The 13,010-nt window shown below is 39.4% G+C and overlaps 2 protein-coding genes across 4 annotated transcripts in view; one reads left to right on the top strand and one right to left on the bottom strand.

Annotated features, from left to right (window-relative positions):
* GALK2 (galactokinase 2) overlaps positions 1–6,549 on the bottom strand; it is a 145,429-nt gene extending 138,880 nt beyond the window's left edge. The window contains exon 1 of one of the 2 annotated variants that reach the window (XM_008269030.5): positions 6,360–6,549. In XM_008269030.5, the coding sequence (XP_008267252.1) occupies positions 6,360–6,379 (20 nt within the window). In that variant the 5' untranslated portion in view covers positions 6,380–6,549. The remainder of the gene's footprint in view (positions 1–6,359) is intronic. The other variant, XM_051822383.3, reaches the window with a different exon arrangement.
* Positions 6,550–6,630: 81 nt separating this feature from the next.
* The window catches only part of COPS2 (COP9 signalosome subunit 2), a 33,063-nt gene continuing 26,683 nt past the window's right edge, over positions 6,631–13,010 (top strand). Inside the window, exon 1 of one of the 2 annotated variants that reach the window (XM_002717812.6) lies at positions 6,631–6,826. In XM_002717812.6, coding sequence (XP_002717858.1) covers positions 6,773–6,826 — 54 coding nt within the window. In that variant the 5' untranslated portion in view covers positions 6,631–6,772. The remainder of the gene's footprint in view (positions 6,827–13,010) is intronic. The other variant, XM_002717813.6, reaches the window with a different exon arrangement.

Below are 13,010 nucleotides of genomic sequence, written 5' to 3'. Positions count from 1 at the left end.
GAACAGAAAGCTTGCTCCACTTCAGTCTCTCAGTTGGAATGCTGCACGCTGAACCAGTTGAGATGTCTATGATGGTAGCTACTGTTTCTGCTTTCAATAATTTGTCTTCCCCGGAAGAACCTCCTGACTTTGGATCAGCGCAGCTCCAGCTGTTGCAGCCATCTGGGGAGTGAACCAGCAGATAGAAGACCTCTCTCTCTATCTCTACCTCACTCTGTAACTCTTTCAAATAAACAAAATAAATATGTAAAAAATAATAATAATTTGTCTTCTTCAACCAGAGTATGAACAAGATGAACTCTTCCTCACAACTACATGTGGATAGTCTGCTACTGAGAGCTTGACTTTCAACACAAACTCATTCCTTCTTAAAGTCAATTATCTACTTTTGAATTGCTAACTGTCCCCACAAACTTTTTGTGAAGCATCAATGATTTCACCATTCTTCTATTCAAGCTTCAGCATAAATTTGATGTTTGTTCTTGCTTCAATTTTAGCAAAATTCATGTTGATGACAAAGGCTTTTTTAAATAGTGTATTTTTCTTTTTAGTGCTTCAAATGAGATTCTACTCAGAAATATTATAAGTTTATTGTAATAATACAAGTTCATTTTGGTGTGGAAAACTCCTGAACTCCATGCATAATTCTCTGTAATGCTCATTTTCCATGAACTGTTCAAAGGCCACATGTTATCTTTTTAGTTCATAATCATTTAAGCCAAAAGGCGAAAGATAAACTCAGGAATCAGAGAAATATACATTTATGTCATTAAGTATAATATTTTAATATCTTATAAATCAATATGAAAGGGACAGAAATTGTGTAAAAATTATTTATAGAATATATTTTGCAAAGCAAAAAACTAAACAAAATTTCTGAGCACCCTCTGCTTGCCTGCTCACGGTAATTATTATACCAGTACTGTAAATATTTGTATGTTGGCTTGTCTGTCTATTGTCTACACCTTGCTACTCAAAATGTGGTCTTCAAACAGAACCAGCATCAGCATCACCTGGGAGCTTTTTACAAACGCAGAATCTTGGGCCCAGACCTACCGAATCAGAATCCACAATGCAAGCCAACCAATCCACTTCAAATGGAGTAAAAAGTAAAGTTAATTTTAATATTTTATTAAATATATACAAAATCTTATTTAAAATATAATAATTTTAAATCCAGATATTTACTTTTTGTGGCAAGCCTCCATAATCCAGTGTATGTTTTAAACCAAATACATATTTCAATTCCAGCTGGAAATAAGTGGTTACTGCATTAGATGGCACAGATCTAGCCTATAAGCTCCCTGAAGGCAGGGACTGTTTTATACACTCTGGCTGCAAAATTTGAAAATTGCAATTTCAAAAAATAGAGACTTTTTATAACATCAAAGTCAACTCAAGGAATGAAACTACTATTATGTTATAGAAGAGAAAAAATTTCTCTTAAATTTAATGGCCAGAGTCTACAAGTTAAATTGACAAATAATAGATTAACAGGAGAAAAAGCATATAAATTTTGACATTTTTAATTCTGTGTAAATGAGGGCTTTACTGAAAAGAAATGAAATGTCAAAGAAGTACTCAGAAGTTTAATAAATAAAGAGAAACAAATTGTGGAGAAGTAAAGAGCAATACATAGGGAGAGTTAACAGCAAGGATTTGGCATGGTTAACAGCAAGGATTTGTGCTGGCTCTTTGCATCCTGGTGTAGGAGAGGGGGCATATTTATGTTATCTTTACAAAGGAAGCTTTATATCATGTTTTTAGGCAGATAATGAGAGAGCAGAGAACTTTTCTGCAGCTGTTAGTTCTCAACTGACTTCAGCTCAAAATAATCTTTATGTCAAAGTGACATATTTGGGGGTGGAGTATTCCAGACTCCTTCAATTATTAGTTATCTCTATTTGCTCATTACTTCTATGGCAATTTTAGAGATGAAAGATGTTAACTGCAGTGCAGAGCATTCTGAGGTCTTAGTATGAGTAGTTGAGTTATGATCCATTTACTGAGTACTTTGCAAACACCATTCATTTACCTGCACCATTTTATTTACTCTAAAGAAACCATGACAGACTAAATAGAGAACTAACCAGGTAAGGACATCAAGCCTGAAGTGGAAATGTAGTGAGATCCTGCAAATAGAACTCCTCGCAGGAAGGAGTGAGTGTTAACAGTAGGCAGAAATAACATTTTGCTAAGTCAGTTAGTAGGGTCATAAGATCAAGGGCTATGCTCCAAAAACAAAAGTCACCAATTTGCCTTTGGAGAACAGAAAATTCCTTTCCTTGGTGAAGTATACAATTTATGCTATAGATGAATTATACGAGATAATGTTGTGCTATTTAACCCCTGTATGACATCTGGATCCATTTTCCACCCTTCTCTGTGCTACTGGGGCTGGCTGGGGTTGCTCAGGGAAGGACTAAAAGGGTGTAAGAGAACTGAGGCCGACATATGTGTTTCCCCAACCTCCTACCACACCTTTGACAGGGGATTGTGGCAGTCATTGTGTTTTTCTACAATCACAGATGCTGTTGGGAAGCTTTATCTTCCATGCCTCCCTCCTTTTTCTAGGCTCTGGTAAAACCATTTCTTTCCTTTTCCCTTTCAAGCCTTCAAGGTGTGATAATGATTCCCAGCCTGCTGTTAGAATTTTTACCTCCTAATTTTTTCCTTAAGCCTGCTTCCATCAATGTAAATATAAATAGTCCCTTCATTAAGCTCTTTTCAGTTAAACCCTCTGAATATTTCATGACCTGGGCCAGCACTGTGGCACAGTGGGTAAAGCCTCCACCTTGCAGCACTGGCATCTTTATAGGAGTGCTGGTTCGAGTCCCAGCTGCTCCACTTCCGATCCAGCTCTCTACTGTGGCCTGGGCAAGCAGTAGAAGAACACTAAAGTCCTTGGGCCCCTGCATCCACCTGGGAAGCCAGAGAAAGCTCCTGTCTCCTGGCTTCGAATAGGAGCAGCTCTGGCCATTGCAGCCACTTGGGGAGTGAACCAGTGGATGAAAGACCTCTCTCTCTCCCTCTCTCTTTCTCTCTCTACCTCTGCCTTTCAAATAAATAAATAAATGTTTAAAAAATAATCATTAAAGAAATAAAAATTAAAAGCATAATAAGATACTACTATACTCCTTCTAGAGTGGGAGTGGCTAACATTAAAAAGACTGACGACACTAAATGTTGGCAATGCTATGAGGCAACCAGAACTACTATACATTGCTGGCAAATACACAAAAAGGTAAGATCACTTAAGAAAAAAATTTGGGGGCTGGCAAATGTGGCGTAGCGGGTAAAGCAGCCACCTGTAGTGCCAGCATCCCATATGGGTGCTAGTTCAAGACCCGGCTGCTCCACTTCCGAGCCAGCTCTCTGCTATGGCCTGGGAAAGCAGTAGAAGATGGCCCAAGTCCTTGGGCTCCTGCAGCCACATGGGAGACCTGGAAGAAGCTCCTGGCTCCTGGCTTTGGATCAGCTGTCATGACCAACTGGGGAGTGAACCAGCGGATGGAAGACCTCTCTCTCTCTCTCTCTCTCTACCTCAACTTCTCTCTCTCTGCAACTCTTTCAAATAAATAAATAAAATCTTTAAAAAAAAAAACAATTTGAGGGTTGCATAAAAATTGAAACACATACCTATCATATAATGCAACCGTTTCACTACTTGGTATTTACCCATATTAGTATCTATTGCTGTATTACAATGTTACTACAAACTTAGGTGTATAAAGTAATACACATTTACTATTGCACAATTTCTGTGGCTCAGGAGGCAGGATATGGCTTAGATAGGTCCTCTACTTTATGGACTCACAGTCTTAACTGAAGTTCAAGTAGAGAAGGATTCAGTTCCTTGTGTATTGTCAGTCTGAAGGCCACAGTTTCATCCTGGCTGTTGGCCCAGCACTACCCTCAGCTCTCTGCCACATGGGTCCCGCTGCATGGGCACTTGCCAACAAAGAGAAAATCTCTCCTAACAGAATAGATGTAACAACCTGTGTAACGTAATCATGTACACATAATCATGCACATCACCTTTGCCGCTGTATCGTATTGGACAGAAGCAAGTCACAGATCTTACCTACGCTCAAGGTGCAAAGACTTATCCAAAGGCACAGATACTGAGGCAGCCACCTTATAGTCTGTCTGGCACATAACTGAAGACAAATGAAACCTCTGTCCACACAAAAACTTGGACACAAATATTCTTAGCAGCTTTATTTATATTAGCCACAAACTGAAAAAACTCAAACATCACCAAAAGGTAAATGGATAAGATAAATTGTGGTTGATCCATACAATGGAACACTCAGCAATAAAAAGAAACAACCAATTGGCCCATGGAGCAACAGATAAATCTCAAAATAATTTTACTAAGTAAATGAGCCATCTGATTCCATTAATATAAAATTCCTGAAAATGTAATCCTATCTATAGTTGACAAAAAGCAGATTAGTGGTTGCTTAAGTGAAGTGGGGGAGGAGATGAATTGTCAAGTAATCTATGGACAAACTCCTGCAGTGACAAATATATCTTGGTATGCTCATGGTTTCACAGGTGTATACATAGCCAAACTAACCAAATTGTACACTTTAAATATGTGCAGCTTAATGTACCTCAATAAAGCTGCTAAATTATACTCCAATAATGCTTTAAAAAAAAAAAAAAGTCCTCGCTTGCTTTGATGCCAGAATTCCATATGGACTTCAAGTCTCAGCTGCTCCACTTCCAATGCAGCTCCCTGCTAATGAGCCTGGGAATGCAGCAGAAGGTGGCCCAAGTCCTTGGGCCCCTGCATCCATGTTCTAGGCTCCTGGCTTCAGCCTGGCCCAGCACCAGTTGTTGCGGCCATTTGGGGAGATGGAAGATATTTCTGTGTGTGTGTGTATGTGCATGTGTGTAACTCTGCCTTTCAAATAAACAAAAATTCTTCAATTATTTATGATTGAATAAACTTGATGTCAACAAAAGTAAAAAAGAATATCTTAGCTACTCAAAGTATTCAGGAGAGGCTCTGTAAATGAGATAACATTTAAATGGACTCCTAAGGACAGGAAAGATTTCTCCACATTCCCTGTACAAAAAGATTAATTCATTCACATGTTTATTCAATAAGCATTTACTAATACCTATGTACCCAAATAGCATGCTAAGGACTGTGAATGCCTTTTCATTTGCTTTTAACAAATTTCCAAATTGGGCTTAATAAATTTGGCTATGGCCAAGGAAATTATGCTCAAAACTCAGCATCCATTTTCCTAGTGTTCCTAGTCACCAATTTACTTGCATGATCCTTTCCTCATTACAGGAGTAAGGAATTCCAATTAAAAACAGAAAATTATGTAAATAAATTCAATGTGAATCATCACACAGTTTTACACATGGAATCAGTATGTGTTAGTAAAACGGCACCATGTTACTTGTGGCGCCATCTATGCCCCATCTATGTGAGGGTAGGTATTTGGGGCAGCATAAAGTCACCACCTGACTCCCGCATCCCTTATCAGAGTGCCTGAGTTTCAGTCTCCACTGCACTTCCAATTCAACCCCTGCTAATGCACACTCTGACAGGCAGCAGGTCAGGGCTCAAGTACTTGGGCCCCTTCCACCTAAGTGGGAGGCCTGAATTGGGCTGCAGGTTCCTAGCTTTGCCTTACTGCTCTTATAAGAATTATGACACAACATCCAGTGAGTATTAAAAAACCCGACTGTAATTCCTTTTCTTGGATATTTTTTCTAAGAAAAAATAAAATGTCAAAGATATTCACTTAAGAATTGTTTCAAATAGTGCTATTTTTGCAACATGCTGGATGTACAGTAATAATGGATAAATTAGAGCATGCTGCTACATGCAAAGGAGGGATTATTACATAACCATTGAAACAGTAATTGTCAAGAATATATCGGCCCCTGCCTCTACAAAATTGGTGTAAACAGAATCCAAAATTACATCTGGGCCACAACTATGTTTATAGACTAAAAGGAACAAAACCGGACGTTGATATGGAAAAAGCTACCTGTCTGATAAACAGTTTTTCCTCTTATATTTTCTCTTTTTTCTGCTCATGGCTTTGTGCAAGAAAAATGCAACTTTTAAAAATAGGTCGTTAACTATTACCTTAATTTCGTCAAGGCAGTAAAGGTCAGTTTATAACCCAATAAGATTTAAGGCGCCTCAACTGTTGACATACGAGTATACCTACTTTGAGATATCCACTTAATTGTTTCCCCGACTACAAATATAACCAACATTGCGTGTCAACTGTGTTGCTGAAAGGGTCGCGAACCATCACAAAACATCCACCGCAACGTGTGGACCAAATGCATGTAGATAACGGTGGCAAAAATAATACAACCTGTCATACAGCACGGTCATTCTCTGCCTTTTACCCGCGAAAGGCTTCTGGTCCTAGACTGGCTCTTTCTTTGACCAGAATGAGATAGTTCCAGACTCGCAGGCAAAAGAGAACTGTTCCCTCACGCTGGAGGCTGGAAACTGCTCGACCAGCGCGCAAGGTTCCGATTCCCCAGTTGCTATGTTTAGTTGCTAAGGCACCAACCGTCTCGCAGGAAGAGCCGGGTCGTGTGCCTCCTTTTGGCGTCGTAGCTAATCCTCTCGGTGCTGAGCACATTGGTTCCGGGAGGAAACGCAGCTCCTCTAAGAGCCACGGGAAGGCGAAGAGAAGCTGGGAGTGACGCGCTGAGCCGCGGAGGATTGTGGGAGGAGGTTGTCTCCAATTTCTCCTCCCCCTCCCCCCACCCGGCCAAGATGTCTGACATGGAGGATGATTTCATGTGCGATGATGAGGAGGACTACGACCTGGTGAGGCGCAGGGGACGGAATGCTGGGACTGGAGATGGTGTCTGGCTTTCCGGGCCGGGGCTGTGGTGGCCGCGGCCTTTCCCTGTGGAGCATGTGCCCCTTCCAGCTTGTCCCGGTGTAGTGACAGGACGGGTTTACCTCCTCCCCCTTCCCGCACCGGGCCTGGGCCCTGCTTCTCCAGCACGGGGGCAAGAGAGGGTCAGGGAGGCTGCTAAGGGGGTCCCAGGCATTGCGTTCCGAGTCCAGGCGCCTCCTTGGTTTACACGGACGCTCCTGACCGCGGGCCTCCGGTTCTCGCTGCCTCCTGCCTCCTCCCTTCCACGCGAGACGCCTCAGGGACCGTGCAGCGGTCTAGGCCCTGGCTTTGCCCTTTCGGGCCCAGCATTCCGGGCCCTTGTGCTTCACACTTGAACTGAGCAGGTTGTTAAATGCTGGGAGAAGAGTCTGAGAACTGGGGGGCCATCCTGCTGCCAGGCCTGGCCCGGAAACGCTACTTGTGAGTCTCCTGGAGGTAGCGACCTCACAGTCTTGTCCAGGGCCGGTTCTGGTCCCAGGTAGAGGTGCAGTGGACAGGTCAGAACAAGGAGAACTGCAAAAGTTGTTGAACTGTGTGTTCGGTTCTTTAAGGAGAAAAGCTGGGGAGGAGGTGTTGCTGCTGCTGCCGCCTGGCTTGTTGTTTTGGAGGAGGGGTAAGGGGATTGAACCAATGGCTTTTTCCTTAACTTAGGAATTACCCAGTATTCAAAGTTTAAAATATCAACAGGGTAGGAATAAACGGATCTACCTACTTGACTGGTGCTTTTTAAAGATGGAAGGTTTAATTTAAGAATGCGCTTAATAACATTTCTGGTTGCTTTTCAAAAACATTATCTGGGAACCAAGACAAATTATCTTGACCAAAAATTAGCGCCAGCTTTGCTTTGCTGCTTTTTGCCTTTTTTTTTTTTAATTTTTATTTTCATTTTCTTTTAATGTGGGCTGTTTGGTTCTTATGTATTGTAATGATGCTGCATTATCATCAAGTTGTTAAGTAGATTCTTTGGGAAGTGTGTCTCATCTTAACATCTTAGTGCCCGAGATTCTCAAGTTATGAATATATTTGTTTTTAATTTGTATGTAATGTATATTTGTATAGGACAGTCCATAAGTCATCTCAAATTAATCTTTGCATTCTAGAAGAAGGCACATTTTGTAAAAGGAATAGGGAAATGCTTACTGTTACTTGAAAATCATAATAGATTTAGACAATTCTTTAGTTGGAGTTTTGCTAATAGTTATGGTTCTACATTACATTTCCATTTATGCGACCCAAACCAGTTGTAGTGCTGCTCTCAGTTCATTAAGCTTGTATTACTTGTGGGATCTGTGTTATTTTTATTATTACATGTTTATTTGTATTTCAGGCTTTTTGTAGCTATCAAAGTGTTTCTTTTACACGTGTTTGTGTTTGTAAATATTCCTGCCCATCTCTTTCGTAAGCAATGGTCTATTTAATAGCCACTTATCTACAGTGTGATTAACTTGAAGATCATCAATGTAGTAATAGCAGTGAGAATCTTATTGTTTCATTAAATACGCCATTCTTTTTTGCAAGATTTTTAATTAAACATATGGTGTTTTAATTTGGCTATGGTTCCACAGCCTTTTAGGGCCTATACTACATGACAGTATATGTAGTTGTTTTGACTTTTAAAAAATTTTTTTGACTAACTTTTTGGGGGTTTTGGGGGAGGCTTTTTGGTTTTCAGCATTCTTTTAAATAGCTGTCCCTCACCTTAATCTCCCTCTCATGTAGATAACATTCTGGATTCCCAATCAGGTGTTAAATAATGGAAGCTCTTACTCCCATCTACAGATAGTTAAAACTTTCAGAAAACTTAGTAACTGATTTTTCAATCATTAAACAGCGTGAATTCAAAGAAGTTCATGAAAATGCGTATTAGGAAAAAACTCTGCATGGATTTCAAAATTTTTGAACCAAAATAACCTATTAAATCCTCATATGTTTAAAAAGAAGACTCAAGGAATATGTTGTATATTGCCATTTTATGCTTTTGCCTAAGAGGTTTTTTTTTTTAAGATTTATTATTTCTTTGAAAGTCAGAATTACACAGAGGAAGGAGAGGCAGAGAGAGAGAGAGAGAGAGGTCTTCCATCTGCTGGTTCACTACCCAATTGGTCGCAACAGCCAGAGCTGCACCACTCCAAAGCCAGGACCCAGGAGCTGCCTCGGGGTCTCCCATTCGGCTGCAGGGGCCCAAGGACTTGGGCCATCTTCTACTGCTTTCCCAGACCATAGCAGAGAGCTGGACCAGAAGTAGAGCAGCCGGGACTCAAACCAGTGCCCATATGGGATGCCAGCACTGCAGGCGGTTGCTTTACCAGCTGCGCCACAGCATGGGAGAACTATTTTTGAAGATTCATTTAATTTATTTGAAAGGCAGAGTTAGAGAGAGAGGTCTTCCACTCACTGATTCCACCCAAATGGCTACAACGGCCAATCGGAGCCAGGAGCTTCCTCCGGGTCTCCCATTTGGGTGCAGGGCCCAAGGAGTTGGGCCATCCTCAGCTGCTTTCCCAGGCGCATTAGCTGGGAGCTGGATTGGAAGTGGAGCAGCTGAAACTTGAACCACTGCCCACATAAGATTTTGGCACTGCAAGCCAAGGTGTTGCCCCCCCCCCCTTTTTTTAATAGTTATTTTGCTTGAGTCTTTTTTCTGTCGCTTAGGATTTTAAAAGTCTAAGAATGACTTGCTGTCTTACGGAGAGAAAAAAATAAAAGCTTGTTGGAAAATTGGTCATCACCTCATTTTAGTTAAAATATTGACTAGAGCTGAGTGTTTCTGACCACATTAATACCATATTTTTATAGTTTTTCAATGATAAATTTTAACACCTGACTCGCTTTTTGTTCTTGCCCAACCTAGTGGAAATAAGTAGTTAGACTATCACCTGAAAAATTAAAAATATTTCTTGACTGTTTTTATCCAAGAAAGTAAATAACAATTTGTGCCCAAGATCTAAAAGGAAAAAGAAGAAACAAAGGTAAAAGGAACTTAATATGCTTGCCTCGTACCTCTAAGGTCTGTTTAACTTATACGAGGGAGAAGCAGGCATTTTTTTAAGCATAGTAATCTATGTAACTGAATAGAGAGGTTGGAGATGGCACTAGTAAATGCCTTTTAGTCCAATGCTAATTTTCTGGATTTGTAGGTTATTTGCTGGTCTGATACTAAAATAAAATGACTTAATACCAAAAGTTATTCTTCAGTAAGTCCTGTTATACCAGGGTATTTCACAGAGTATGTGGAATCATGGAATTAAAAGATAAGTTTGATGCAAGAAAAAATTGAAATCCAAGCATAGTTTTTTCATAGTACACATTTCCCATGATCTTTTTTGAGAAACCCTCATATGTGTGGATTTCAAATTGTGTACACCAAAATAAGCTTATTTCAATTTCATTGCTCATGAAGTTTTTGAAGTATCCTTGAAATTTTATTTATATGTATTAAAGGTAAAACATTGTTCAAAAAATAGAATAATTCGACTTAGTTAACTGTGTTACCAAGTTGTGAACCTCATTATATTTTCTTAGTCATATTCATAGTCAGGATTAGTGAATGAATATATACTAGTGTTATTCTTGTCTTAATATATAGCAGGATTTATTGTTTAATGTATTTGAAAGACAGGGAGAGCTCCTATCCACTGATTCATTCCCCAAATGCCTGCACCAGTCAGGACTGAGATGGAGAGTAGCCAACCTGAGTCTCCTATATGGAAGGCAAGAACCCTATTAGTTGAGTCATCACTGCTGCCTCCCAAGGTCTGTAGTAATCCGGAGGCCAAGCTGAGTGTCGAACCCACGAACTCCAATATGGGTTAACTAACATCTTAACCACTAGGCTAAGCACTCATTTCTGTAGCAGTGTAATACTGTAAACTTTTACTACTGTTTTTTTTTAATCTGCATTTTTTTTTTTCAAAGAAAAAGGAGATGAATCTTAGCTACAGGATATCTTCAAAAATTATTTATTTATTTATTTATTTGAAAGTCAGAGTTACACAGAGAGAGATGGAGAGGCAGAGAAAAGTCTTCCATCTACTGGTTCACTCCCCAGTTGGCCACAGCGGCCGGAGCTGTGCTGATCCAAAGCCAGGAACCCGGAGCTTCTCCCATGTGGGTGCAGGGACCCAAGGACCACAGCAGAGAGCTAGATCGGAAGTGGAGCAGCCAGGACTCGAACCAGCGCCCATATGGGATGCCAGCACTGCAGGCGGCAGCCTTACCCACTGCACTACAGAGCCAGCCCCAACACAGGATATCTTACAGAATCTCTTATTGTCATCGTTTTTATAAGATCAGAGAGATGATTTTCAACGGTCAATTGCCAGCACTATGCACATATTCACTGTAAATATTAAGCTTTAAAAAATATTGAAGAAAATGTAATACATATTATCCCAGTTTTGCTAGGTGGGAAAGAAATTAGAAATGATGTCTGGAAATAGGTTATTGGTGATTTTAGTTTTTAATTTTTTTTAATTTCTTACAAACTGTTCACAATGAACCTGTATTTTATTGTTGGTGGTTGTGGATAGGTCGTAGTCTACAAATGATGAACAGAAACGTTACTTTAGTCTTGGGAAAGCAAAATTGACTTCTTAAAGTTCAAAAATTGTCTTTGGAACCTGAAGAATGTTTAACCTAGCTTTTTAAACTAGGTAATGGTTCATGCACATGTTTCAAAAACAGAAAATATAAAAGAAAATATATTTAAGTTTCCACTGCTGTTCCTCTTCAAACTAGTTCCTATTCCTTCCATAAGTAACTAAATAACTAAATATACATGTTATCTCCCATCTCCCTTTTTAACCAGAATATAGCATATTACATATTGTTCTACACTTTGCTTTTTAATTTATCCTAAAGATTATTTAGTGTGAATATTCAAAGACTATATTAGAGTACTTCAAAAAGTCTGTAGGAAATGCATATTATGAAAATACTACATGGATTTCAATTTTTTTGACCAAAATAAACTTTCCTGGTTTGTCTGTTTTTTTTTGTTTGTTTTTGTTTTTTTGTTGTTTGTTTTTTTTTTTTTTTTTTGAGATTTACTTATTTATTTGAAATACAGAGTTACAGAGATAGTGGGAGAGACAGAGAGGTCTTATATCTGCTGGCTTACTCCCCAAATGGCCACAACTGCCAGGGCTGGGCCAGGCCAAAGCCAGGAGCTTCATCTGGGTCTTCTGCTTGGGTGGCAGGGGCCCAAGCACTTGGACCATCTTCCACTGCATTCCCATGCACATTAGCAGAGAGCTAGCTTGGAAGTGGAGCTGTTTCTTAAAGCTAATATATCAAAGAAAAGTATTAATTTGTAATGTATTAATTAATTTGTAATGTATACCTCATAGGTATACCTTGTAGAATGAAATTAGAGAGATTCAAACAAGGATAGCTACATTAAGTAATGGTAGATAACTCATACATGCTAAGAAGAAATAGTTATATTATTTAGATTTAAGTGGTAAATTAATACATTTGATAATTTAACAATTAGCATATATAAATTTAATAAATGGCAAAAATAAATTGAAGCCTTGTCATTGGTAATTTACATCTCTAACAATGAATATCCAGCAGAGTGATTTATCTTTGTATGTTATATCTCGATGAATACTTGACTCAGTAAAATTTAGAAACTTTATCCTGGATTCAACTCTCAAAATGGAAATTACAAGAGTGATGTGATGTATCTAAATTAATAGGATAGGCATGCATATAGCTTAGCATTTAAGATGCTTGCAACCAACATCAGATTACCTAGGTTCAATTTCTGGCTCCAGCTCCTGATTCTAGCCTCCTGCTAATGCTGACTCTGTGAGGCAGCAATGATGGCGCCCACATGTAAGACCTGGATTGCCTTCCCATCTCTCAACTTCTGGGCCATTGCAGGCATTTTCAGAATGAACCAGTGGATGAGAGTGTTCTCTCCTCCCCAGCCCCACCTCTCTGCCCCTCAAATAAATAAATATTTTTAAAAATAAGTGATTTTGTGATACAAATTAGTGGAAAGCCCAGATCGAATGACTTTTATTATGTCTCTCCTTGAGAAATTGAATTTGAAAACTCAAAGGTCAGGCCAATTTAAAGAACACTTTAATTTACACCGTT

This window comes from Oryctolagus cuniculus, chromosome 12 (assembly GCF_051225735.1).
Source record: "Oryctolagus cuniculus isolate XC-2025 breed Fujian yellow rabbit chromosome 12, ASM5122573v1, whole genome shotgun sequence".
Classification (NCBI taxonomy): domain Eukaryota; kingdom Metazoa; phylum Chordata; class Mammalia; order Lagomorpha; family Leporidae; genus Oryctolagus; species Oryctolagus cuniculus.
Note: the sequence above shows the minus strand (reverse complement) of the source record. Positions and strands in the feature narration are given on the sequence as shown.